The sequence below is a fragment of the Macrotis lagotis genome, chromosome 5, assembly GCF_037893015.1.
Source record: "Macrotis lagotis isolate mMagLag1 chromosome 5, bilby.v1.9.chrom.fasta, whole genome shotgun sequence".
NCBI lineage: Eukaryota > Metazoa > Chordata > Mammalia > Peramelemorphia > Peramelidae > Macrotis > Macrotis lagotis.
This window is the reverse complement of record NC_133662.1, coordinates 229,162,775-229,190,053: the sequence shown is the minus strand read 5'-3', so window position 1 is coordinate 229,190,053 and position 27,279 is coordinate 229,162,775. Positions and strand designations below refer to the sequence as shown.

General features: G+C 41.5%; 2 protein-coding genes across 6 annotated transcripts in view; one reads left to right on the top strand and one right to left on the bottom strand.

Annotated features, from left to right (window-relative positions):
* CERS2 (ceramide synthase 2) overlaps positions 1-1,166 on the top strand; it is a 9,949-nt gene extending 8,783 nt beyond the window's left edge. The window contains exon 11 of the mRNA XM_074188764.1: positions 57-1,166. Coding sequence (XP_074044865.1) covers positions 57-197 — 141 coding nt within the window. The 3' untranslated portion in view covers positions 198-1,166. The remainder of the gene's footprint in view (positions 1-56) is intronic.
* On the bottom strand, positions 956-27,268 carry SETDB1 (SET domain bifurcated histone lysine methyltransferase 1). Of its 5 annotated transcripts, none has more exons than XM_074188760.1 (22): positions 26,974-27,268; positions 24,283-24,557; positions 23,038-23,189; positions 19,291-19,325; positions 18,513-18,612; positions 17,591-17,716; positions 16,584-16,785; positions 12,926-12,999; positions 11,941-12,131; positions 10,375-10,543; positions 9,580-9,718; positions 9,294-9,449; positions 7,767-8,372; positions 7,187-7,303; positions 5,795-5,964; positions 4,495-5,120; positions 3,761-3,789; positions 3,517-3,649; positions 3,015-3,180; positions 2,341-2,552; positions 1,957-2,045; positions 956-1,839 (listed from the first exon to the last, which is right to left on the bottom strand). In XM_074188760.1, exons 2-22 carry the CDS (start codon positions 24,543-24,545, stop codon positions 1,722-1,724), a joined length of 3,873 nt encoding a protein of 1,290 aa, XP_074044861.1. In that variant the 5' UTR covers positions 24,546-24,557; positions 26,974-27,268; the 3' UTR covers positions 956-1,721. The 5 variants fall into 5 exon arrangements, with proteins under 5 accessions (XP_074044861.1, XP_074044859.1, XP_074044863.1 ...); XM_074188758.1 differs by having other exon boundaries at positions 957-1,839; positions 9,294-9,452; positions 26,974-27,267; XM_074188762.1 differs by having other exon boundaries at positions 957-1,839; positions 10,375-10,504; positions 26,974-27,267.
* Between the last annotated feature and the right edge of the window lie 11 nt (positions 27,269-27,279).

Below are 27,279 nucleotides of genomic sequence, written 5' to 3'. Positions count from 1 at the left end.
AGGGGGGAAGAGAGGAGTTTCTATGCAGCTTGACCTTTGGCTTCTTTTTCTCTTAGCTGGTGGAAGATGAGCGCAGTGATCGAGAAGAGACTGAGAGTACTGAGGGCGAGGAGGCTATCACCGCTGGGGGAACAAAGAACCATCATCTAGCCAATGGCCACCCTATCCTTAACAATAACCACAGAAAAAATGACTGAGCTTGGGTTCCCTGCTGCCCCCCAGCCTGATTTCATAAAGCCAAGAAATCATCCCTTCTTACCACAAGAGGAAAACATTCCTTGTGTGGGGAGGAAGAGTCAGAGGTCACCAGGTTCTGGGGGTGGGAGTAAAGGGCAAGTTTTTTCCCTTCACTCCTTCCGATTGCCCTGTTTTGTCACCCAGTTGCCTTTGAAAAACCAAACTCCTGTCCGTCTATGCGAGGGGGGGGGAAATTGGTGGTCATGGTCTGTTACAAAGGGAGGTTTCCTTCTCCCCCCCCAAGCTGCCTGTTGTGTCATTCAATTCTGGGACAGATCCCCCCCTCCAGGGTTGGGTTCGAAAGTGAGGGGAACAACTCACATTCCTTCCTATAAATTCAGACCAGGGACTCCAGCGACAGTTGTGCCTTACCATTCCCTTTTTTGGGTCTCATTCTGCCAAAGTTAGACCCCTCCCCATTATTCCAGGTTCCTGACTATGGCTGGGGACCAAAGCTGAGCTGCCTAATCCTTTCTTTCCTCTAACCAGATATCTAGAAATTGAGTGTACAAGGGGTTAGCATGATCCTGACTTTTTTTTTTGGTCCAAAGGGCCCCACCAGGGCTTCAGTACAAGGATATATTTCCCTTCTGTCACACCTTTCTAGTTACCCTTCTAGCCTCCCGTTTGGGGTCTAGACTTCCCCTCTGCGCCCCCCCCCCCCTTTTTACTCTCCTTCTCTGTCAGGCTAACCTGACTGAAGTGGGGCAGCAACGAGATTTACTTATTTATTGTACTTTGGAGTTTTGGTTTTCATTTTGAAAGCCTGAACTACAAATTGGGCTGTTTGTAGGGAGAGGAGGGTGACTGACATTTCAGTAGAGAGGACCATATCAAACCATTTCAAACCCACAGACCAAATGTTGTACTGTTTGTGTGTGTGTGTTTTTTTAATTAAAATATATTAAAGATTAAATAAAACATGGCAACAGACATGTGAAAACATGGGGATGTGATGGGGAACAGAAAACAGTTTTTTTTATCTTCACAACTAACCTTGAAAATTCCACACACACTCCCCCCACCCCCCCCCCTTAAGATTCACCTGGCACATAGACATAGTAAAGGATGATGTGTATGGACAAGAAAGATCAGACTCCCTTGTCTAGAGAAGGGAGCTGGGAAAGAAAAATCAAACTAAAAAGACAAAGATTGACCTTATTAAAAGATTTTCAAGGAAGAATACAAAATGGGAGTGGGAAAAACACCCCACATCTCCAGAACAGATAAGGTCTGCCATATTCACATGAATGCAGTAGAGAGAGGAAAGAAGGTAAGACAGGAATGGAAGGGCCCTGTCCACAAGCTGTGATCTCCTGCGGGGTGGAGGGATGGGCCCTGCCTGATAGCACCACACTGGAAGGGACCCTCAAACTGCAGGATTCCCATTTTTGTCTACTAGAGGAAGGGGAAAAGGGATCAAGTCCATTGGATAGGGACATGGTCTGAGATATCTTGGAGGATCCTGACTGAGGCAGGGCAATTTAAAGAAGCCGTCCTCGGCATTCAATGGCCCCGCAGCAGCACAGCAGCTCCTTCCCCTCCACACTGCCCACCTCATAGTTGTAGTCCCAGGTCAACTCTGTTCCAGCTCGAATCCTCCTGGAAAAAGGAAGAGGAGACAAAGAATGGACACAGCACACAAAGCCCAAATTGGAAGGTCTTCATTCCTTCCGCCAAGCCCAGATCCCATTGCTCCATTTTTCCCCGGATTCTTACTTGCTGGCAAAGAAAGCCACCCAGGGGAAACGAAGGTCATGGGTATCAACGAAGACATTCTGGACAAACAGGTTAGGACTACAGCTGTGCTGTGGGTAGAAACAGGAGGAAGTCAGGATTAAGGAGAATGAACAGTGGGAATGTCCTCCATGAAAGGGACAAAAGGTGAGGGCTCACTGGTGGTCTCCAAGCCTGATGTATCTTGTTGAGATGGTTTAGGCTACAAGACCTCTACAGGCAAGGAAAGGGACAAGTTCAGTTCAAGGTTAAGTAATGAGGTTTAATGAGATGGGTGAGATTTGGTCTGAGAATGAGAAGGGTTGGGATGGGTATGTTTTCAGAGCATCCAAACTTGACATTTGGGAATGGGGCAGGGATGCTCACATTGAGATAGCGGCCCAGATTGCCTTCTAGCTTGGCATCAATGATGTAGCAAGATTCCTCGCCGTCATAGAACTGGCGTGTGTTCTTTCGAACAGGGGCACTCTCGCCCTTGTCTGCAGATGCCATATTGGTTGACTTGATCGCAATGCCATGTGTTGATTTTAAAGCAAAACCACGTGTGGATTTCACAGCCACCTGACGTTTGATGGGGCCTGTGGAGGGATGAGGAGATCAAAGGAGGGAGATAGCCCAGCAGGGAAATCCTGAACCTAGAGCCAGGAAAGGGCTAGGCTCAAATCTGACTTCACAGGTTTGGGATGGAAAGCAAATGAGATAATACATTTAAAGCACCATGCAAATTGAAATATAAAAGCCAGTTATCATCCCTTCTCTGTTCTTCCCTGAAGGTATAGGGTTCACTACTCTGAAGACAGAAATAGTTTGGGATGCTTAGTAAAGCTTTAAATAGGATTTTTTCCCCAGGTAAAACTATACTAATGTGACAATAATAGCTGCTGGAGGAAAGAGTTATTAGCAAAATAAGAAAAGGAGGAGGATGTGACATTAACTGCTGGCAAGGAGATGGTGGGCCTGGGGACTAGGCTCTGGGCTTTCTATCCTACTCCAGTTCTTAAACTCCCTTAATAACTGCCCCTTAAATTCACCCAAAGTACCAGACAGGTTCTTCTTGTCTTCAAAATCTTCACCATCTGAGCCAGATGAGATGGTCTGGATGTCATCACTGTCAGCTGCTGTAGCTGGAGCCTGACCAGCCACGGGCTTTCGGCTTGTCCCACTTTCCCCCTCACTTTCTGTGCTGCTGGACAATGTCAAAACATCCTGGCAGAAGGATTAGGGTTAAGGAACCATGAGTAGTACCTCTCCGGGAATGGTTAGGGTTGGGGAAATATGGGTTCCACACCCAATCCCAAGGCTCTGCCTCTCTTCTGCCTCAGTTCTATGGAGCGTGGGATTGGGATAAAGGACATAAACACAAAGGGGCTGATACTAGAGCAGGAAGAAAGTTAGCACAGCATAAGGTGAGGCAAGAAGCTAGAGCCAAAGAGGAACCCTATTTCTACCTTTAACTTGCAAAATTAGGAAGACTATGAGATGGTAAAAATACTTTCCCTGGCTGAATCATGAAGAAAACCGAAGCTAGGCAGCATCACTTACATCAGGGTTGGCTTGGGCAGGTCCTACAAGCCTCCGGGTTTGATGTGTATTAGTTTTGCTAGGCGGGCACTTGATACCTTCAGTCTTCAAGGGGGATGGGTTGTAACCAAAAGTCCTGGAACTTTCACTAGGCCTAGTGGGCAGAACAGAAGGGGGAGTGTTGGTCAGAGCTGTTTCTCATCATCTTCAGCCTGTGGTGGAGGACAGATCTGTAATCAGGGAGTTAGTAACAGAAGACACTTACAACAAACTCTTGTGCTGTTCATCAGGCTCCTGGGAAATACAACAGCAAATGCAAAGTTAAATTTTTTTCCCCCTTTTTAAATCCCCCCCCCCCCCCGCCCTCATAAATAACCAAGAAACAGTGCTGGGTAGGGCTCTGCTGTCTTAAGGACAGAGGGTGAATGGATTGACCCTACATTTTAGTCATGGCCATAGAGGGCTCAGCAACACTCCTGGGAGGAAAGCTGCAGGAAGATTGGGGGGGGGGTGTCTTCCAGCAATCCTCAGGGCAATAGAACCTTAGGGCCAAGAGTGGATTCAACTGGTCTTGAGATTCAGTTTCTTCTGAACTCCCAACATGGAGGCTATTTAATGAGAACAAAAGAATCTACATAATCAATACTTCATTCTCCCTGCTAAAGGATGGCATTGAATGTGGGATGGATGACCCCAAATAGCAAACAACTGACAAGAGATTTTTAGAATTCGTCAGAACATTTCTCTTGCTAATGTTTTGCTCATGATATTAAAATGAATCATGCTCACTGGACATACATTAAGCTGATGGTGGGAGATGGCAACCTAGGTCAACCCAACTGGGTAATGGGGAGAGCTGAATGGATACAGTAAACATTTGCTAAAAATAATCCAAAAAGTATACAGCCCCCTTGACAATTCAGAAAGTTGACTGTATGAAGATCATCACTATTCTCAGAGAAATCCAAAGTCTCTGGATTACAAATTATTGTGGCTCACCTCTTTCTTGGGTGGCTTGATATCCCCCTCTTCTTTGACCCCTGACCCTGAGATGGAAGGCTTCTCTCCATCCCCACGGCCTCCCCCAGCCCTCCCATCTCCACCCTCGCTGGTCCTGAAGGAGGAGCGGCTATCTGAGTCAGCAAAGCTGCCTTCACTGACATTGTTGCAGCTTAGCCATGTGGCCACTTTGTTCTTGGGTGTGTCCTCGGAGGAAGGAGGTTTGCAACCCCCTATGGAAGCTGAGGGAGCAGAAAGATTGGAGGTGCCAGAGTCTGGGGGGCGGGAGTCTTTGGAGGCTGTCTCAGATAACCCATTCTCTTTCTGGCCTCTTGTCTGCCGCCGGGTGGCATAGCTACGCCAGACTGAACTGGTACTAAAGTCCTCATCTTTGCAAAAGTTATCATCTGAACTGTCATCATTAGATTCTTCAGGGTCCTCAGTGCCACTGTTGCCATCCTCTTGGTCCTTCAAGTCCACACCACTGCTATCAGAGGAGCATGGGGCATCACTTTCATATCCTTCCTTAAAGTTCTCCACACTTTCAATATGATCCAGATTTGCAAAATACTCATCCCCCATTTCAAGACCCTCCTTGTCTGCAAAGTCGTCAGTTAGAATTTTGCCTGGACAGAAAAAAAGAGGGAGAAAGGCACCTTAGAAAGAAGGGGACACATATTTGGCAAGTTCATTCTATTCCTTCCCCTCTTCCCATGGTCATAACCCCCCAACCCACTTACATAAGACTATCATCTATCCTGAATAACAAACCATCATTTGACTTCCTCCCTATGTGGATTTGGGAAAGTCTGAATTTTAACGTATTGAGTTCCCACTCCCCTTCCTATTTCATCATGTCTCTCTTCCCATATGCAGTGAAGTACTGTTTCTCTCATTCTAAGAGATCTCTCTAAAGGGAAACAAAAGATCCTAGCTTTCCTCAAATAGGTTTCACTAGTACTAAGCAGTCCTATCTGACATCTATTTCATTCACTTTGACCAGTTTTAGCCTTTTCTGGTCTTAAGTCTTCTGAGGCATTCCAGTCTCTCTAGTCTAGCAGTCTTTGCAACCCAGCTTAGGCAGACTCACATGTTCTCTGGAAAAGGAGATGCTTTGGCCCCTCATGACTCCCCACTCCGTGGGTCTGACAATACAGTAGTCTTTCTCTTCATGGCTACGTTGTCTATGTACTTAAGTGATTGCTTGATAGGAATGTTGCTTAAGTCTTGTGGTTGAATTAACAGTCTCTGACTCCCTTCCAATCCTAAGAGTCTATGATCCTTCTCTCACTCTACCAACCTGCATAGATACAGACAAAGGAGCCTCTGGCGATGTCATCCAAGCAACGGATGCCCCAGCCCTTGTTCTGCGTCTTGAAGAGCTGCAGTCGCACTTGAAGCCCGTGCTGCACTAATCGGTTTGTGCACATGTTCTGGTTACATTTGCAGCGCTTATTACATTCATATACCCTGTGTTAAGATTGATCACAGTTACAAATCCATATTGCCAAGGTGCTTCCATTTTAAAATATATGTAATGGTTAAAGACCTCAAAGCTGCTAAAAGTTAAAGCAGATGAAGTAGCTAAAAGGCTAATGTTGATATCTAAGTGAAGAGCTATCAGCTAATCAGCTGTTGCAATTGTTCAGATTTTTCAACATCACTGCTAGAATTACTCACCATTAAGATCTAAGTGCTAGAACTTAGCCTTCTAGATCTGTGTGTGTGTGAAAATTCCACAAATAACTTAGAAACAACTGAGGGGTGCCTAGGTGGCGCAGTGGATAAAGCACTGGCCCTAGAGTCAGGATTACCTGGGTTCAAATCCAGTCTCAGACACTTAGTAGTAATTACCTAGCTATGTGGCCTTGGGCAAGCCACTTAACCCCATTTGCCTTGCAAAAAAAAAAAAAAAGAAACTACTGTAACTAGTTAAGTTTTCTTCCCTTCAATGTTGACATCAGCTAAAATCTCTTTGCTTATTCCAAAGCACAGGTATGTACATACCCAAGTCCTAAGCTTCTGTTAGTTCTGATTTCCCTTAAATTCTAGGATGTGAGCCCCTTGCTTCCACATTCGGAATTGGCCTCCCTGCTAATTCCGGTCCCTGACTTCCTTTGACATCCAGCTCAGCTCTCTTCTCTTAGAAAACTTCTTTGATTACCCTGATAATGATTGTTTCACATCTTAGTATGAAAGCTAGTGGCAATATGTAACTTTATACGCTTTAATGTCTATGTATAAGTATCTTAAAGAGATGGAATTTATTTTATGTATTTCATTTGTATCCAATACAGAGTACAGGACTCTGTCTATGGTCTTTCAGGGTCCTCAGTGTCACTGTTGTTATTTGACTGGTGAAGCCCCAGTCAAATATTGATGCAGACTCCACAAAATATATTCCTAAGAATTTCACTTGCCAGCTAAGATAAAAGATCATACAGCTAGGAAATAGATCACCTTTTACCTCAAAACAAATTCCAATGATTATTCAATAATATTCTTGTATTTCATTTCAATGATGGCACAATAATAATGAACATAATTTGACTTAATATGTGTTTGCTTTAAAAATAACACCAAAAATGCAACTGTTTCTGTATTCCCTTTGGAATTCTTGTTAATAAAGAAAAACAAAAATGACAACTCCCTTTTCTTCATATCTGAGGCTTAGTCCCTTTCTCCCACTCACCCTGTGGGTAGGCACTCATCTAGTCTCTTATTCTGGTAGCCAGAGTTAGGGTTGACCTGGCCTCCTGGGGTACAGGCTGTAGCCTGGATAGTCAGCTGGTGGCAAGCACATTTGGACCTGGATGAAGAATAAAAGGAAATGGATGACTAAGGTTAGAAGACTTTTCGTGAGAAGTCATTGATAAGTGATGGGAAAGAATACAATTCTCCCACACAGAAATAAAATTTAAAGGGAAGGGGAGACAGGTAGACACACACACAATGAAAACATACAGAAAGAACAGAGACTGCATAATAAAACATCAAGGAATAATAAAGATCGAATGATAGGGAAGCAAAGTAGCAGAGACAGACAGGCATTTGACAAGTTATTAAAAAAAAAAAATCCAGGTTCAAATATCCTATAACCTTCCTATAACCAGAAGAGGCCTTAGAGCAGAGTCATAGTGGGAGAAGAAGAGAAAGAAAGAAATGAAGAATTACAAGGGGAAAATAGAGAAGAAAAATAGAAGCCTGAAAAAGGAGAGGAGAAAGAGAAAAGAGAAATAAAAATAGCCAGGCCCCTCCCACCCCCAACTCACTTGTCCCGACAACCATCTTTGCAGTCACAGCCAACAAGGAACTCCCAGGCAGTGTTGATGAAGACTCCCTTCCCTGGGATCCTCTCTTTGCTATATGCCACCTGTGGGGGCGGGGTAGTATCAATCTCATTGACACATGACAGAGGAACGTCCTCCTGACCATGGGTGATGTCCAGGATATAGTAAAAAGGCTTATAGGGCTGGAATTTCCGATCCACAAGAACATAAGGGTCCAAACAGAACATCTCCAGGAAAAGAAAATCGCAGCTTGTCTCAAAGAGGTAGCGCTCAATCTCGTTCATTGTCCGCAGGCAGAGGCCGCAGGGAGTCTTATAGATAACATGAAAGCCCATTTTGCGGTTGACCCGGCGCCGGGCTGTCATGCGCCGGAAGTCATAGAGCAGAGGAACCAAGAGGGGGTTCTTGCCCCGGTACTGTGTATTGCTTACGGGTCTCACTCGAGTGAGGCAGGTGTGGCTACAGGCATGGGGCAAGTAAAAAAGCTTCTCCATTGGGGCCCGATAGGAGGGTTCAGCTGGAGCCCGCTCCAGCATGCCATGAAAAGCTGGGAAGATTGGGCCGGGGACTACAGAGCCTGGTGTTAATCTGGTGAAAGAAAATAGGTGGGTAAAGAAGACATTAGAAAGGGGCTCAGAAGTTCCGCTTTAGGAAGTTAAGGGACACAATCACAGCATTCTAACCTCCCAGAGTGGCTGCTAAGTACTTTACCAAATACAATGTACTAAAGAAAAGTGAATTATTATCACTATTAAAATTAGAAGTTTGAGTGGGCCTTAAAGTTTGCAAAGTATTATACAGATATAATCTCAAAAGACATTTGGGTTCCAGATGCTATTATTATCCCCATTTGAGAAATGAGAAAATTGAGGTAAAGACAGATTAAGTGACCCAGTTAGAAAGGGTTTGAGATGGGATTGTTACAAATCCAGAGCTTCTACTCAACGAAATCACCTTTGTACAGTAAGCACACACACACCCTAGAGCCCAAAAAGGTGTCCTTTGTCCCTCTGCTTTCTAATACAACTTTCTCATCTTGTTCCCCCCATTTCCCCATTATCAATTTCCCTTAACGAAATCCTGTCTGACCATCCCTGTTTCCTGAAATTCCCTGGTTGGTTCAACCCATCTCAAACTTGCTTTCCAGCCTTCATTTCTTCTCTTTACTCACCTAAGTCAAAGAAGAGGCTCCCTGCCCTCTAACACCATCCTTTCTGACCATACCGTACACCTATTCTTCTCAACCTTGCTCTAGACTTCCTTCAGGAAGTCTACCCAGACTGTCCTGCCTCCGGTCATTCCAATTCCTCAACATTGATGCCTACATTTTCTGGTGCAGTTTGTGTCTTGGGTATCCATTTTTTTTTCACGTTTTTCCCCCCACTGAAGCAAACTTCTTCCAAGTCAGAAATGAGATTTTCCTATTTTTTACCATGGACCCTCAAGCCATGATGCTAATGAGCTCAAAAACTGTTTAGGGACCATCAAGTTGCTTGTGATTTATCTCACCTGACTGTCTGGCCAACTCCAGACTTTCCACCAGGACCTGCCTCATTAAGTCCAGGGGACGTAGGGGATGAATGACCAGAACCCACAGAACCTAGCCGGAAGGATGTGCTCTTTTTGGCCACCTGCTTTCGTGCCTGGGCGAGCTGACTTTCTAGACTTCTGGAGAAGAGAAAAGCAGATCATGGAAGGAAGGCCATGACAAGGAAGGAGTTGAAGAAGAGCTTTCATTGTACAAAGGGAGGGGTAAGCGCCAATGAGCTGGAGAACAAGAAGGAATCATACTCACTCCAAATCAGTCACCTGAGGAGACAGGGTGGGGGCAGGCAAAGAAGTGGAAGGAGCTGGTTCCAGGGGCTTGAACTGGGTTCCAGTGCCAGTGAGATCTTGAGTATATTGTACCACAGGACCTTTGCTCCTCACAGCACCTGGCAAAGCAAAGAATATGGACCAGGACTAGCTTTGTCTAATGTCAATTAATGCTTATTCCATAATGTACCCACAACTTTCTCAGGTAAAAGAAAAAGGCAAAGTAGCAGAAGCACATTCAGCAATGAATTGGATGGAATTACTCTAATTCTCTACTATCCACTCTAATATTAGGGGAACAGTGGCCCGGATGATGTAAAAGGTATTCCTTTTGTGCTTTGGCATACAATAGAAATTTTGTATATTCTGGATTTACTTCCTTAATTATATTTTACTTAGGTGAATTTTTTTTAAAGTATGCAAGATAGTACAACCATGCTGAATAATGGGGAAAAAAAAATCAGACTAGACTTAAAAATTGACTGTGGAAAAGGCAGCAAATCAGATTATGCTCACAATAATCCCACCGTCATTAAGAAAAAATTCCATTCCGCATTACTTCAATTTGTAACCTTGTCCACACACCACAGATACATGCTGTTTTCATAAAGGGTACAATGCCATAGCATATGGAATGACCAGCAAAGTGGCCACAATTTAAAAAATAAAAGTTGTGGTGAATCAAGAAAGCAGAGAAATGATCATAACACTGTAACAGAATCTCTCTGTGATCCTCCCTCTTCCCCAGTGTAGGGGAAGCCCTTCTGAGATATACCCATGTTTGGGCGTGTCCGGAGTTGACCCCCCTGCTTCTTCTCCAGTGTGGAAGCTGTGGATGTCTTCATGCTGAACATGGGTTCTAGTCGGGTAGAGCCTCGATAGATCCATTCGCACCGCTTGTCATCCTGATGTCGGGGGAGAAGGGAGAGAGGCCGGAGTCTGTCCTGTCATTTGTGAGGAGCACACCAAAGCTGCTTCCTCTGAGGAAACTTCCTTTGATGATCCCTAAATCCCTCAACACTGCAAGGTCCCTCTTTTCCTCTCATTTTCCATCACATTTTGTTCCACATTGGAGCAAAAATATAATTTCATCATAATTTCGTATTTTTATATAAACTGTCAATTTATTCTTTTGTATCATTTTTTGATAATAATTATTAGGTTTTTTTTACATGTTTGTCCTTCCAAACTAAATTATGTGTCCTAGCCATCAAAATCCAAGTCCCTTTTTTCCTTTTTATCTTTCCACAGTATTGTCTGCAGAGTACTATAACCAAGAGGAAATCAATAAATTACATTAATGACTGATTTATTTACTGATCCATCTTGTTTCTGCTTTAGACTGTGAGCTCTAAGGGGCGGCTAGGTGACGCAGTGGATAGAGCACCGGGCCTGGAGTAAGGAGTACCTGAGTTCAAATCCGGCTTCAGACACTTAATAATTACCTAGCTGTGTGGCCTTGGGAAAAAAACCAAAGCTTAAAAAACCCCTAGACTGTAAGCTCTACAAGGGGAGACAAGACATCTAAACCATCCTCCACACATGCCACAAAATTTCATACAACGCTATGCATTGACTGTCCAAAGAACATACAGTCAATCCTCGTTATTGACAGACTCTGGTTGTATGAATTTACCTACCTACTAAAATTTATTTAAAACCTAAAACCAATATGAATGGCACTTTTGTGATAATTTATAAACAGGTGCAATAGTGAAAAATTGGATTCGTGCAATGTACATGTCCCAGCTGAGGTCATATGCTAGATAAGCTTCATGCAGGTATGAATAGTGCTGCGTCAATAATATAAGATGATGCATCCAAAAAAAGGCAGAGGAAATTCTTTGATCTTTACATGAGGCCACTCCAGAGAGTGCCCAAGTAAATCTGACAAAAATCATGCAGGAACCTAACCCTGCATTTCCCCAGGAGCAATGATTCAGTAGTATTAGAATTAGTATTCATTAATTCAGTGTTTGCCCCAACTTTATAGAACATAACTCCCACGAATGACAAGAATCAACATAGTTTGCATGATACTACATCTCTACTATTTTTTATCTCCTATCTGTTTCTCCTATGTTTCCTCTGTTAGACTGAGTTATCCAATGGCAGAATCTATACCTACTTCGGGCACACAAGAAAATATTTAATATCAACTTACAAAGATACTCTTGCTATCAAGCATTAGAAATGAAGTCTGGCAATAAATGACTGGAAGTGGGAGTGAAGGAAGAGACAGGAGACTCTGCGGGATACAAACTAACCTTTCTTAACTTCTCTCAAACAGTTACTCTTACACGCACAGCCTCCTCCCCACAACCCCAGGAGCAGATCATACCAGGAAGAGGATCTTGACAAGACTCCCATCCACCTCTTCCACCCGGGACTTCCACCAAGTGCCTTCCCATTCGGTCTTTATGAGCTGCCCACTCTTAAGTAGCACCATGGGACGGTTGGGGTAAGCGGTGATATATTCTTCAATGAAGTCTCGGCATGAAATGTCCTCAATGTCCTCCCATGTCTTCTTTACTGTTCAAAAGATAAAAAGGTCTTGTTAAAGGGTAGCTGAAGAAATGAGAAATGGAGAACTCGGATTTTCTAAAAAGGAAAAAGAAATTACAATTTCAAGGGACATAACAAGGCTAACCTAAAAACTGAGAAGATTGTGAGAATATGCAAAACTCATAGGAGCAAATGACATGCAAATCCTGAACACATAAACCTCATTTGCATCATACACATGAATATGACCCTCAGGAAAATCCGAGGGATTTTCTCTCATTAAAGAATTTAAAAGTAGCCAGGTGGCAAATTCAAGAAAATAACAATTGGTCCAAATGGAATTAAAAAAAAAAAGCACATTTAAATCAAACTTTTAAGCATCTTTGAATCTGACTGCAACCAAACATTTGAATGTGCATCAAGAAAAAATGGGTTGTTTCCTGCAAAGTGCTTTCCTTGGGCATATTCACACATTTAGGATATTATAAAACAACCATTTAGCATTTTCTTTTTCATGCAACATTAGGAAGAAAGAGGATCAAAATAATAAGTTAGCTCCCAAACATGGATCAGTCTAACTAGTGTAGAATTAAACATTTCTTACATTTTGGCTATGAAGACAGGGTTTTAGAATCTAGCCAATGAAATCCCTCCCTCCTTCACAAAGGGTGACATCAGGATTCTGGCTCCTAATACCCATTTCATAGGATTAGAGAAGAATCACTTTATTCATGCCATAATAAGGCATGAATAAAGAGGTATATACAGGATGTCTCTTAAGAAGAAGGTACACAAGATGGGAAAGGGAAAGGTAAACTCACGTGGTCTACAAATGGGATAGAGTTCAGACTGGGTGACATAGGATGCATAGCCATCATCAAAGAAGATGAGAAACCTAAAAATAAAACATGACAGTGAAACCAGTTCATTCAGGAAACGAGAGTTCCTTCAGCACATTAGCCTCTATTCAAGGACATCTATAAACACACACACATATGACATACAATTTCTTCTATTTGGTTTATTGTATTCCTATTCTGTATAATTAACCGGTATCCAGTACGTCACCTGCCTGAGATTCCTAATTCTTTTATTTAAAAAAAAATGTATACTTTCAATTAAGCATTTATCTTTCCTCACCTTCTATTTCATCTTCCTTTGGGGGAAAAAAATACAAAATCCTTATATCACATAAGAATAGTTGTCAAAACAAAGTCCCACACTGGCCATATTCAACAATGTTTTTCATTCTGCATATTAATCCATCAACTTTCTGTCCTGAGATTGGTAGGATCCTGGAATTATATCTGGTCAACACAATGAGTTCTAATGTCTTTCAGAATTGTTTAATAATATTGATATTATTACAGCATAAACTGTTGTCCTGATTTAACTAACTTCACTTTGCATCAGTTCATATATATCTTACTAGGTTTCTCTGAAATAGTCTTTTTTTAAATTTCTTATATCACAATAGTATTCAGTTCCAACTGATGGGCATCTTGCCACTAAAAAATTCTATAAATATTTTTGTACATATAAGACCTTTTTCTTCTCCTTTTACCACTCTGGAGTATAGACCTTCTAGTGATATCACTGGGTCAAAGGTTATGCCCAGCTTATTTTCTTTTAAGGCCTAATGTCAAACTCCATTCCATCATGGCTTCATCCATTCACAGCTAACAGTGTACCAGTATACCCACTTTCTTTTAGCTCTATCAACATGTCATTTTTTTTATTAACTCTGTGCATCTGATGGGTGTGATGTAAAAAACTCAGAATTGCTTCTTTTTTTCTAATTTTGGAAATGAATCTTCTATTAGAGAAATTTGCTTATCTTTCTCAGTTTCTCTTATTTGTAATGGATTTGACTAGCAAAAATTAATTTTATGTGAACAAAATTGTCCACTTTATTTTCTATGATCCCCTTGATCCGTTTGCTCAGGAACTGTTCCTTTATCCATAGATCTGACAAGTAATTTTTTCTTTTTTAGGTTTTTGCAAGGCAAATGGGATTAAGTGGCTTGCCCAAGATCACACAGCTAGGTAATTATTAAGTGTCTGAGGCCGGATTTAAACTCAGGTACTCCTGACTCCAGGGTCGGTGCTCTATCCACTGTGCCACCTAGCTGCCTCTGGAGCTTATCTTCTTAAAGGCTGTAAGGCACTGGTCTAAAACTAATTTCTGTCAAACTATTGTCTGGTTACCTGGACAGTTTTTTCAAACAGTGAGTTCTTAAGAATTGGGGTTTGAGTTTATTAAACATTAGGCTACAAGGTTTGTTTACTTTTAAAGGTTGTGGTCCTAATCTGTTCCACTGAATGATCACTATTTTTATTCAGTAAAAATTGTTTTGATAATTACTGCTTGATGTCATAGTTTGAGAACTGCTACTGGAGACCCATTTCCTTTCCCCCTTATTTATAGTGTTTCTTTTGAGATTCTTGATCATTTCCCCCTTAGTTAACTTCATTATTATTTTTGTCTGGAATTATACTATACAGTAATCCTTTCATAGTTGATTGGCATGGCCCTGAGTAAGTAAACCAATTTAGATAGTATTTTATATATTCTGTAGTTATGGAATGCCTTCCTTTCTGTTGTAATTTATTGGTATTGTATAGAAATGTTGATCATTTGTACTGATTTATCTTTGCTGAAGTTATTATTTTAGTTTTCAGTTGACTTTCTAGAGATCTTCAAGTCCACCATCTCATCTGCAAAAAAACTGGTCATCTCATTTCTAGCATGACGTCCAATAGAAGCAGTGATGAAGACCATCCTTGCCTCATCCCTAATTTTGCTAGAAATATCTCTACTTTATATGTATTACACATAATGCTGGTTCTTTGCTATACAATTTATCACATTAAGGAAATTGTCTTGTTGCTATGTCTTCTAGTTTTCAACAGAAATGGGGGCTGCTTTTGTCAAAAGCTTTTTTGTCATCTATTGATTTGATTCAGTGTCTCTTTTATTATTATGGTCAGGTGTGCTTGTGGCCAGTGTATAACCTCTTTTTCATGTGTTGCTGTAGCCTCTTTGCTAATACTTCATTTAAACTTCAATTTTCTATCACTTGTTTTGATTTTTCTTAGTTATCAAGAGTATATTTGTGTCATAGAAGGAATCATATCCTTTGCTTATTTTCGCAAAGTTTGAAAAAATTCAAATTAATTGTTCATTGAATACTTAATAGAATTCCCTTTTAAATTCATTTGGTCCAGGGTGTGGGGGTGGTTTGCAAATTTGTCTAATTCTCTATTCCTTGTTTTTTTTTCATTTAAGTTATTGGTTTATTGGCACAGAGTTGGAAACAAAATTTCTTGTTTCTTTTAAAGGCTTTTGCAAGGCAAATGGGGTTAAGCAGCTTGACCAAGGTCACACAGCTAAGTAATTAAGTGTCTGAGGCCAAATTTGAACTCAGGTACTCCTGACTCCAGGGCAGGTGCCCTATCCACTGGGTAACCTAGCTGCCCCTCTTTTATTCTTTACTTTTCATTTTTGATAATGGTAATTTGATTTTTTTCTTTTTAATCAAATTAGCTAATATTCATTTAATTGGTTTTTATACCAATTTTTTTTAGTTTTGAATTTCTATGGCTCTCCTATTTTCTTAAGGCTTGAAAGATAAATCCAATAGGGATTAGGGAAAAGGGGAGAATCATCCCTGTAACTTTAAGATGAAAAATGGACTGGCTGGCCTATGTCATGTGGTTTGAGCTTTTATTAGAAGAATCAAAGATAAGAACAAAAATTTTCAGTGAAGCAATTTTTGTAGAGGCAAAGAATTGGAAATTGAGGGGATGCCCATCAAGTAGGGAATGGGTGAACAAATTGTAGTATATGTATGTGTTGGAACATTAATGTTCTATAAGGAATCATGAGGGACAGTATTTTAGACAAGCCTGGAAAGACTTGCAAGAATTAATGCTGAGTGAAATGAGCAGAACTAGAAGAACATTCTACACAATAACAATAGCATAGGATGATGATCAACCATGATGAACTTGTTCATTTCAGCAGAACAATAATCAAAGACAATTTTAAAAAACTTGAGATGGAAAATATCATTCATATCTAGAGAAGGAACAGTGGAGTTTAAATGAAGACCAAAACTTATTATCTTCAATTTTAAAAAGTTGTCTTATGTAGTGTCATTTTTTTCTAAAGTTTTCTTTTTTGTATTTGGATCATGTTCAATATATCAATATAGATCTATGCTTAGCCTATATCAGATTTCTTTCTGCCAGGGGGAGGGAAGAGGAGGGTGAAAAATTGTGAAATGCAAAACACCTTGAAAAAAAAAACGATTGGTAAAAGCTACCATTGCATGTAGTTGGAAAGACAAATAAATAAAATACTTAAGGAAAAAATAATCAAAGAAAATTGAGAATGTAGTCAGTATAGAAAGCTAGAAATTTCTTAGAGGATGCTATCAGCTGCTAGTTTCTTTCTATAATCCCTTCTCCCAGTACCTGAGCTTGTTCTTGACATTTGGAGTCTCAGCAACGATGCCAGCATAGAGCCAGACCTGATTCCCATCCTTATACTTGGCCACCACACGACTGCCTACATACAACTTGTCTGCTGGAGGGTGGTAGTCATAGGCAATATGGTTCCCAGACAATAGGCTCTTCCCTTTGTTGTCAAATTTTACTTTGAACTTTCTCCCAGCTCCTAGATAAGGAAGAAAGGCATAAATATAATTGTCATTTCACAAATTATACATAAGATATGTATTTTCCTATATCCCTTTCATTTTACGTATTAAATAAAAACTGAAGCCTAATCAGATTGAGTGATTTGCCTAAGTTTGCAAAGTAGCCTTAGCTTTGCAAGGCATGGAAAAGACTATATCTAAACTCAAGTCTTTTGAGTCCAAATTTAATAAATACTCTACCATTCACCACTTTGCCAATTCTTCACACCCACAACCCTGTGCTTACTTCTGAACAGAGAGATAAAGAAAGAGAAGAAATAATCAATGCCTGTATTCCAGGACTTCTACTGCTAACAGGGCAAAATAGCGTCTGCCTAGAGGAACAAACAGGAGAGAGAACATACATAGGACACATGCCTAAGAATACACTCTGAAAAGCCAAATCACCCCAATTATCTATTTTGACTGGATACTAGAGATATGAGAAAAATTAACATAAGAAAAATTGCATGGCAACAGCTCAGGACTTGCAGAAAGGAGAGCTTGAAGTGGAATAATAACAATGACAGGATCCAAATGAAAGCTCAGGGGACTCAAGAAGGCATACAGACAAGTAAAGCAAAAAAAAGTAAAGGGATCTCATTAGTTAGTTCAAGTGTCTTGGAGACCACAATTAGATATTTAGATTTGATGTGAAAGGCAACAAGGAGGCTTGAAAGCCACTAAAAAGAGGATCAAAGGATGCCCAAGAGGGCCAGGGACCAACTGCCTAAATAAGGGGACAGAAGTCCACAGGATATCTTCTCCCTAGGCCATACATACCAACGGTCTGGATGGCAATGAGGGTTCCCTTGTGCCATGTCTTTGTCCTTTTCTTGCCCAGGATTCTCATGCTGACAACTAGGTCACCGTCTTTACTCAATTCAACAGGTACCTGACCCAAGGGTCCTGGGGAAGAACCGACAAATGGGACAATAATAGTCATAAAAGATCTTCCATCTCATTTGAAACTCAACAACCTGTAAAGTTAGTGCTGCAATTATCTCCCTATGACAGATGAGGAAATAGACTCCAAAGTGAAATAAGTTGCCTACAGCTACTCAGTATTAGAGGATTCAAACTCAGGACCTCCTGATTCCATGACTTGGGGATACTACAACACCAAACTGCTAGATATCTTGTCTTTGGGATAAGCTATAAAAAAGTGCTAGGAGTAAGAGAACCCTGTTCTTTGGTTTCCTTACTGTTTATATTGGTTGGAGCTTGCTTCTATGCAGGCGTTAATTTATCTGGGGTCCACTGACCCACTAAGAATTGCATAAAGAAATAGCAGAAAGTCAAAACCTAGAAATAAATCTCATCCAAAGTTTCTACATGTCTTCCTTCTAACAGGGCTCTTTTTTCTAGTCACCCCTCCAACTAGAGAAGGTTTTCAGGCTTTTGCAAAATAGCAATGGTCAAGTTGCAGGAGGTGAATAAAGGGAGAACCCATGAATCTAAGTGAGCCATAAGCCAGATGAATAGTGCCAAAGCTGAAAAACAACTACAGGAAAAAAGAGCTGGACCAGATTGTGAGATGACTTGACTAATGCCAATAAAAGCAATGCTATAAGGAAATGGTTTTAACTGGATCACAAACAAGAAGTGTCAAGCTACCAGTATCTTCAAAGCTCTCAAGAAAGAAGATGACACCAGTTATAAGACGATCTTTACACAGCTTTCTCTAGCATCCCATGAATCTGACCTTTGTTCAGATCCTGGGAACTAGTCTTCTTATTGACAGCATCCATGAACTTTTGGACATCTTGGGCTGACTTCCTCAGGGCAGCCATAGCTTCTCGGAGCTGTAGGATAAGAGATTGGGGAAGCAAAAACTTGGAATCAGCAAGAGCCTTTTCCTTAGGTACAGAACTAGCTTGCCTTTCAAACAGATTGAACTGTAGTGGCCAACTTCTTGGCAACACATGCTTCTGCTCCCAAACCTGGCTCAAAATTCAGTTCTTTTAGGAAACTTTCCCTGATTTACCTTGATTCTCATCACTCCTTAATTTTGCATTTCTTCCTGACTCCTCACTCCTGGCTTTCTTCAAGCCCGAGCTCAAAACCCACATTTACACAAAGTCTTAGCCAGTTCCTCCCACTGCTAGTACTCCAAGAACTTCTAGTCACTCTATCTTGTATGTACATAGTTATTTGCATGCTGTCTCTCCCTCAAGTTGGAATGGGAATTCCTTAGAGCTTGGACTATGTTTTTGCCTTCCTTTGTAGTAAACACTTAATAAATGTGGTTGACTGTCTAGTACTTATACAGTCAACATATCTTTCAAGTGTCTATCTGTCATCCTTCTTTGGTCATTTCCATGAGTTTGAGTGCTGTCTATCCAACTTCTACTATCAAGAGTTTCTTTGATCTCTAAAGTGTCTGGAACAGGTTTCCCAAACAGCAGGCACTAAATGGCACTGAGAACCCTGTCCTAATACCTTCTTTAACACTCTTCTCTCTTTCCCTCCAGTTAACTCACCTTCTGGTCCTTTGGGGTTCTATTACCTGCATCACCTGTGGGTTTAAAAGAAAGATATCCTTACAATTACATTTCCTATAAATTAAAAAACTAAGCTTAATTACCCATTTGCTCCTCAGTTTCCAATCTCAATAGTTAAGAGAAACTATGCTACCAAAGGTCACCAAATACCTCCTTTCTCACTGCATTCTCTTTTGTCAGTCTTCAATTCTGACATAGGATACCATTCTCCCAGGGATTCTTTCACCTGCTGAATTCTGTGAGGTGATGCTTTCTGATTCTCATGGTCTGACCAATACTTTTCTGGTTCCTCCTCTCAAGTTCTTAAAAGCTCTCCCCATATCCCTATTAGACATCTTTTCCCTTCAAATGGACTCATCTCCATTGTCCATTTCTGCCAATGACATAGCCATTTACCCAGTTATGCAGCCTCAAAAATGTCAGTTTTTTCCTTTGATTCTTACTTGCTACCAACATTCAATTACCAAATTGTGCTAATCATACCCTCAAAACAGTTTTAGGTTTGCCCCCTTTTCTATTTTTGCTACTGCCAACTTATCATAAGTTCATTACTACCTCCCTGAGTTATGACAAATGGCTCCTAACTGGTCTCCTTACTTACAGCATCTCCTCACCTTCTCTTTCTACTGCAGATATGATATCACTCCTCCACTCAAAACCATTCAGATTTAATATTTCAGAGATCAAGATCCCTCTGAGAAACCTGGGTCTCCTTCCTGCCAGGCTGAGGCTCTGGAGAAGGGCTTTAAAAGAGATAACAGCTCCCAATTGTCTATCCCTTTTGACTTAATGTCTCTCTAGCATTATCACACACTGTTCCTGTCCACATGTACTACATTTCAGCTAAAAAAGAATTCCTAATCTCCTACTTGGGTCTAGAATGTTCTCCTCTCCAGGCTGTTGCTTTGAACACATCTTCAGCTATTAAAACACTATGCCAGAGGAAGCTAGGTTGCAAAAATCCAGCCTCAGATACTTAAAAATCACCTAGCTGTGTGACCTTGGGCAAGTCACTTAACCCCATTGTCTTGCAAAAACAAACAAAAAAACCCAATAGGATGCCAATTTCAGGTTATAGGCTCAAAGATTTAGAGCTAGACAGCCTAGTGATTATCTATAAAACTGAAGTCCAAGAAGGTTGTATGACTTATCCTGTATTATTCAAGTAATAAAGCAGCAGAGTTAGGATCTGATCTCTGGTCCTCTGAATGAATCCTCTATTCTTTCTACTCTACCAAGCTCCAGAGCAGCAAATACTGCCATTTCTGAGAACTTTTCAATGCTTCTCCAGTTAAGAAATTTACTTTTCTCTTCTTCCAATCTCCAAAAGCACTTTTTATCTCCTTTTCTACTTTGTTCTATAGTGACTGCACATTAATGTCACAGTATTGTATAATTATATACACGTGCTCATTGAAGGCAGGACCATGTCCTATGTTTGAATCTGCTCTGCACATAGTAGGTACTTAACAGATTCTGAGGAGTTGCCCAAAGATGTTACAGAAGGGGACAGAAGTTGGAGGGCTTTAAATCCAGGGGGTTAACACAAGCCCATCAGCAAATAGATGTGTCATTTTAAAGTTTAGCCCAGTTTAGCAGAGTCTGGCACATTATATAAAATGCTTGTAGATTGACTGCCTTTCCCATTTAGGAGTTTCTAGACTATATCTTGGTTCTTGAAAGATTAAGATACCTGATGAGGATTCTAAGGAACAGGATCTCAAAGGGAATGTAAAATTTCTGTATTAGCACACGGAACCAAGCTGTGGGTGTAATGGCTACTAAAGTTCTTTTCTATTTCTTTGCAATTGGTTCTAACACAATTAATTGCCAATTCACTGAAATGTAAACATTTATTTGGATGATACCTCATAGGCCTTGCTCTCATGGACCTTACAGTCTGAGGCGAAGGACAGACCAATAACTAGAAGCCAAGGGAGAAGGGGCTGAGTGTGGAAAAGAGGTGCAGGAACAGGGTTCTGAGAACTGGGAGCCATGGCAGTGGTGCTATGCCTGTGCCAGGACTACAGATTGGAGCCTTTATTTTGGTCAACTTTTCATTTGTGTCAGACCCTGCTTATCCATAGGAACCCCTGTGCTGCTCCTCAGCTATGTGATGCAGTGTCTCCTCTTTTACTGCTGACTCCTACACAAAGCATTTGCTTCATCCAAAAGACTTTTAGTGATTGCCATTTGCCCTCTCAAATTTTGTATTCACACATCATATTTTTCTGACTCAAAATGCCTTCCTTTGCTTTCTCCATAACCATCTAAATACTACTCACTGATCAGGGTGGAACAATTTCTACTTATTCCATGAAACATGCCCTACTTCTCCAGTTTGAAATAAGAGTCCTTTTCTTTGCATTTTAACAATGTTCATTGTCTATACCTCTCCTTAGGAATTAATCATTAAGGAGCAGCCGAGTGGCACAGTGGCTGGAGCACTAACTCTGGAGTCAGGAAGACCTGAGTTCAAATCCAGACTCAGACACTTAATACTTACCTAGCTGTATGACCTTGGGCAAGTCACTTAACACCCTTTGCCTTGCAAAAACTAAAAAAAAAAAAATTTGTTATTTATATCTTTTGTTTTTATGTTTTGGTCATTTCTGGATGTGACCCGCTAGCAGTGAACTATCGCTTGTAACGAAGAAAAAACTGCAAATTAAACACAACTGACTTTGTGGGCCAGTATATGAAGCATTCTGTGCCATTCATTCACTCTGTAGCTGCCAAGCAGACTTCACCACCTGCTCTTCTCAGATGGGTCATTATAATGATAACTTTGAGATGAGGTCACTTTAATTATGTTTACTTCTCTATGAATTTGCTCATATAAAAATGTTAGAAAGGGAATTCCGTGAGGGCAGGGACTATCTCACTTTGGTGCTGAATCCCTAGGTTTCTACTCATTCTTCCTATTCATCACTACTGACTACCCAATCATATGTTATTCTTCCATTATGTTAAACTTTTCAAAGGGTTTGAATTCATTACTTCCACTTCATTATATGCTTAACCCCCCCCTTGTTGTTTGGTTCCTACTTCCAAATACACTAAATTTTCCTCTTGAAAATGAATACCGGGGCAGCTATGTAGAGCACCGGCCCAGAGTCAGGGTTCAAATTCGGGCTCAGACACATAATAATTACCTAGTTGTGTGACTGTGGGCAAGTCCCTTAACCCCATTGCCTTGCTAACCCCACCCCAAAATGAATACCCCAGATACAGAATCAAGCATCCTTGTAACCATTCTCATTCTCCTTACCTTCTCTGGAATAGCTTCTACTCTTGAAAACTTGTATTTACTTTTTCTTTCCCTGATTCCCAATGACACATTACTCTGGTTTGCCTACTTCTCTAATTCAGTTTTTTCTTTTAGTTCCTCTGATTTGAACTCGTCAATTCCTAGTTCTCTTCTCAATGCTTTTTCATCAATTCACTCATTCATTTACACAACTTCAACTCTCCTCCTTAAAGACTTAGTTGTTTAATCCCTCTAATTGAATGTAAGCTCTTTCAAGATGGTAACTTTCTCTTTGCAGTATTTTTTGATTCAGCCCCCTCCCCCCCAAAAGGCAGGAAGACCTAAACAAATATCTATATAACTGGAATTCATAGGAAAGATTAAACAGAGTTAAAAGATGAAATGTAAACAGGGGTATCCTTTATTTGCTTTCACCATAACTCCTAGACCTCTTTTTCCTAGCCCCTGTCCCTCACCTGAATCAACACTGAGGACATCATCATCCTCATCGGGAATCTCAATTACTTCTGTCGGTTTAGAGGCTTCATCTTCAGAGCTGCTCTCTCGATACTGTAGCCCCAGTTTGGAGTAGAAATCCTTCACCAGAGATTCACAGTTAGTCACTGCCCTGGCATTGAGACACAGATGGGTAAAAGGGTCAAAGCCAGCAAGAGTAGGAGAGAGGGAGTCCTTAAAGAATTACCTACCATTTCAGAAGGCATTTTCTCATAGAAACAATGATTAAATGTAAATCTCTTTGAGACCTTTAAAGCACTATACAAATGCTGGACATTATTACAAATGGTTTTTAAGCTTTCACAGGTCATGTATACAGTTTATATGGTGTTTTTACAATTTATATCTAAGTGGTTTACTCAAGATTACACAGTCAAAAAATGTCAGAGCAAAGAAATGGACCCAGATCTCTTGACATCAAGTCCAGTACTCTTTCTATCACAGATTATTAATTCAATAAAGTTCATTTAACTAATGTAGCTGAAGCAGGGAACTAATATGTCTATTTCAAGTATACCTTAGCACCATTTGTTGTTTCTATTGGAAAATGTTCTGAGTTCCAATAAAGATGCCATGGACAACATCACGGGTAGACTGATGTGGTAGGGGGAAGAGGATGAAGTAGACACTGGAATTCAGCAAAGTATTTACAATACACCTGATCAAAGAAAGCCTTTGCTCAGATCAAGTCATTCACCTGATAATCTAAACTGGAGAACAAAGGGCAGGTGTGCTAGAATTGGGATAAAAATGGAGAATCAGAAACTGAAGCTTTGGACTTGGAATTTCTTGTAACTCATTTGTACAAATTGTTAAAAAAAAAAAAGCATTTATAGATAAAGAACCAACTGTACTAAATGAGATGCTTGAATGACACAAAAGATGGAAAACAAATTTTCATAGCTATCTTCTTTGATCTCCACCAAATTATGAAGCTATCCAAGGCCACCATACCTATAATATACTTAGTCCTGCCTAAAAGCATGGAAATAATCAAAGGCTATTTCAGGTCACTAAAAGTTCTTTTGTTTTTAGAATTAATACCTGAGTACCCTATACATAATTATGTATTTCAGTGAGTCTTGTCTTAGATCACAAACTCTTAGAGAACAGGTCAGTAACTATTTAAATAACTGACCACTAAGACGCTTTTCAACAGGCTGACATCTACTCCTCCCATCCCCCCCCATCCACTTGGTCCTGACCTGGATGCTTCATCAAAGAGCTCATCAACATGGGCGACTTCAGACTCTTTCTGCACCACCCAGGTTTCTAGCTCAGCCAGCTGTTTCTTGCGCTGCTTCACACAGTCCATCTTATCCAGTTCCTCATCAATAAACTGTCGAAGTTCTTCCATGGAGATGCCCAGCTCCTCCACCACAGCCTGCTGTAGTTCAGCAATCTCTTGAGGTTCCATCCCAGTTGCTGCAGCAGCACCCAAACCAAAACGCCCAGGAAAGGAGGTCATGCCTGAGGTTCACTGTGCAGGACAAAAAAAGAAAACTCTAAAATAAACTGGGAAATCAATGGACATGGGAAAACTGGAACTATTACAATGCTGGCAGAGTGAAGTGATCCAACTGTTCTGGAGGGCAATTTGGAATTCCACTTGAAGAACAATAATAAAACTTTGACCCAACAATACCACTACTGGTTCTGTTTTCCAAAGAGATCATTAAAAAGAGGAAAAAGACCCATATAGGCAAAAATATTCATTGCAACTCTTTTTTTGTAGTGGCAAAGAATTGGAAAATGAGGGGATATGCATCAATGGGAGAAAGGCTGAACAACAAATTGTGGTATATGAATGTGATGAAATAATGCTGCTAGAAATAATAAGCAGTTGGACTCCACAAAAGCCTGGAAAGACTTACAAGAATTAATGCTGAGTGAAGTGAGCAGAACAAGGGGAACATTGTACACATTAACAGCAACTTTGTATGAAGACTATGATGAACTTAGCTGCTCTTAGCAGTTCAGTGATCAAGGACAACTCTCAAAAGACTTGTAATAGAAAATGCCATGCATAGCCAGAGTAAAAATTAGGGGAGTCTGAATGAAGACCAAAGTATACTATTTTTACTTTTTAAAACTTGGTTTTTGTTTTTACTTTTTCTCATCGCTTTCCCCCCTTTAGTTCTGATTCTCTTTTCACAGCATGACTTAAATGGCATGGTTATACGTGTATAACCTCTATCAGATTACTAGCTGCCATGGGGAGGGCGGAAGGAAAAAAATGTGGAATTCAAAATCTTACAAAAAAGATGAATGTTGAAAACTCTTGGCATATAATTTGAAAATAATAAAATAACATTTAAAAAAAACCCTGGGAAATCCATGCTTCTGCTCTGTCCTCTGATAATTCAAATATATTTAATTGTGAATATTATGCTATTTCCTGCACAAGAGGTATTTGTTCCCTAGTAGTAACTGGTAAACTAGGATGAAAGTGTATTAGGAGCACAGTCCTATAGATTACAAAAATATCTATTTTTACTAATGAAGCATAAAAGAGAGGAGTTAGCATTTCTGTTAAGCACAAAGCTTAGCATTGTGTTAAGCACTTTTACAAATATTCTCATTTGTTCCTGCGAGGTAGGTGCCATTAGTTGAGGAAATTGAGGCAAAGAGAAGTTAAGTAACTATGCATTAGTCTACAGTCTATGTATGTATGTGCATGTACACACATACACCAGTATTTATATCTAAGTAGTCTTTGGAGTTCAAAAGACCATATATAGGGTTGTATGGTCGCAGACAAATCAGATATCCAGGCAACTCCATAAGACTTTAAAGGAGCTGCAATTCAGTATGCAAGAAATCACAGGTTCAGAAAAAAAAATTCATATCGGAATCTAAGTTTCTACAAATAAACCAATGAATACCAATTGCTGCTATTTCTGAGGGGTAGGAGGTCCACATTCAGTTCTTTTCTTTTCAGGTTTTTGCAAGGCAATGGTATTAAGTGGCTTACCCAAGGCCACCCAGCTAAGTAATGAAGTGTCTGAGGTCGGAACTCGGGTCTTCCTGACTCCACCAAGCCGCCCCCACGTTCAGTTAAAGAAAGGATACATTCCATTACCAAAAAGGCTGATTTTTCTGTGAAGCCTGTTCTTTAGTGCCCAATCAGGTCAATAAGAAAAACAAGGGAGGTATAATCAGGATAAGCTGTTTTCACAGGCGAAGGCGGGGATGGGATCATCAGGTTGCTATTTCGGTCTCTTTTTTAATTATGGTAACAATTGCAAAAGCCTTGCAACTTTTACATTATCCGAAGCCTCTACTACACCCAGAGGCGCCTAACTAATAAGCTTCCTCCTAGCACATGCCTCCTATGGTGGAAAGATAATTTTTGGAGGACGCTTTCCTGTTTGGAGGCACAGGGGTAACTTTCTGGAACGTTTTTCATTGATAATTATTCCCCTCCCCCCAAAGCGTGCTAGGGCCCGACTTCTGATTCTACGGCCCCAGACTGGCCAGGACGAAAACGATGTTGCACCTCCCCGAAATGTAACAACTCCAGCATTAGAGAAGCGGGCTGAGGCGTGGCGGGAAGCGGCCGGGCCCGGCCACGGGGCCCCCCAGGCCAGGCCAGCATGTCTGCCGCTGCAGGGGACCCAGGCACGATTAAAGAGTTTGGGATGAGCAGTCACGTGGCTGCCCGGCTCCCCGCCCCCCAGGGCTCAGCCGCCTCCCGCCCGCAGCCCCCGGCCACGCGCCCTCTCCAGCCGCCCCCGGCCCAGGCCCTGGGCGGGCCCTGCGCGAGGGGAGCCCCGGGCCCGCTCCCGGCCGGAGTTACCTCTTCAGTCCCCAACTGCTCCACTCCCCATTCCTCCCCCGGTCCCCGGCGGCCCCCGCTGGCCCCACAACCGCCCCTCCCCACCACGCAGACTCACGCCTCGGGGCCGGCAGCGGCCAGGACTGCGAGGGAAGCCCCAGCTCAGCGGAGGAGGGAAAAGCAGGCTGGAGCGGGGGTCGGGGGGAAGGAGTGGTGAGAGGGGGAACGCAAAGCGGGACGGACGCCGGATGGCCGGCCCTCGCGGTGTTCCGGTCCCGGCGACGGCGGCCGCCTGGGCTCAGACCCCGCCGGCGCAGCCTCGGCCTCCGGCTCGCCCCAGATGGTCCGCGGCGGAGGCGGGCGCCCCCACCGACCGGAAGGCGGAGCCTGTCGAGGGGCGGGCATCGCAGGACTCCTGGGAGGA

What these genes read in the sequence shown, in the direction of transcription:
- SETDB1 (XM_074188758.1), bottom strand. Translation starts at nt 24,545, where the DNA reads ATGACCTCCTTTCCTGGGCGTTTTGGTTTGGGTGCTGCTGCAGCAACT. An exon ending in AAAGATGGTTGTCGGGACAA is followed by an intron (nt 7,304 to 7,766) that starts GTGAGTTGGGGG and finishes TTCTTCATCCAG; the next exon opens with GTCCAAATGTGCTTGCCACC. An exon ending in CTGCCCAAGCCAACCCTGAT is followed by an intron (nt 3,181 to 3,516) that starts GTAAGTGATGCT and finishes TCCTTCTGCCAG; the next exon opens with GATGTTTTGACATTGTCCAG.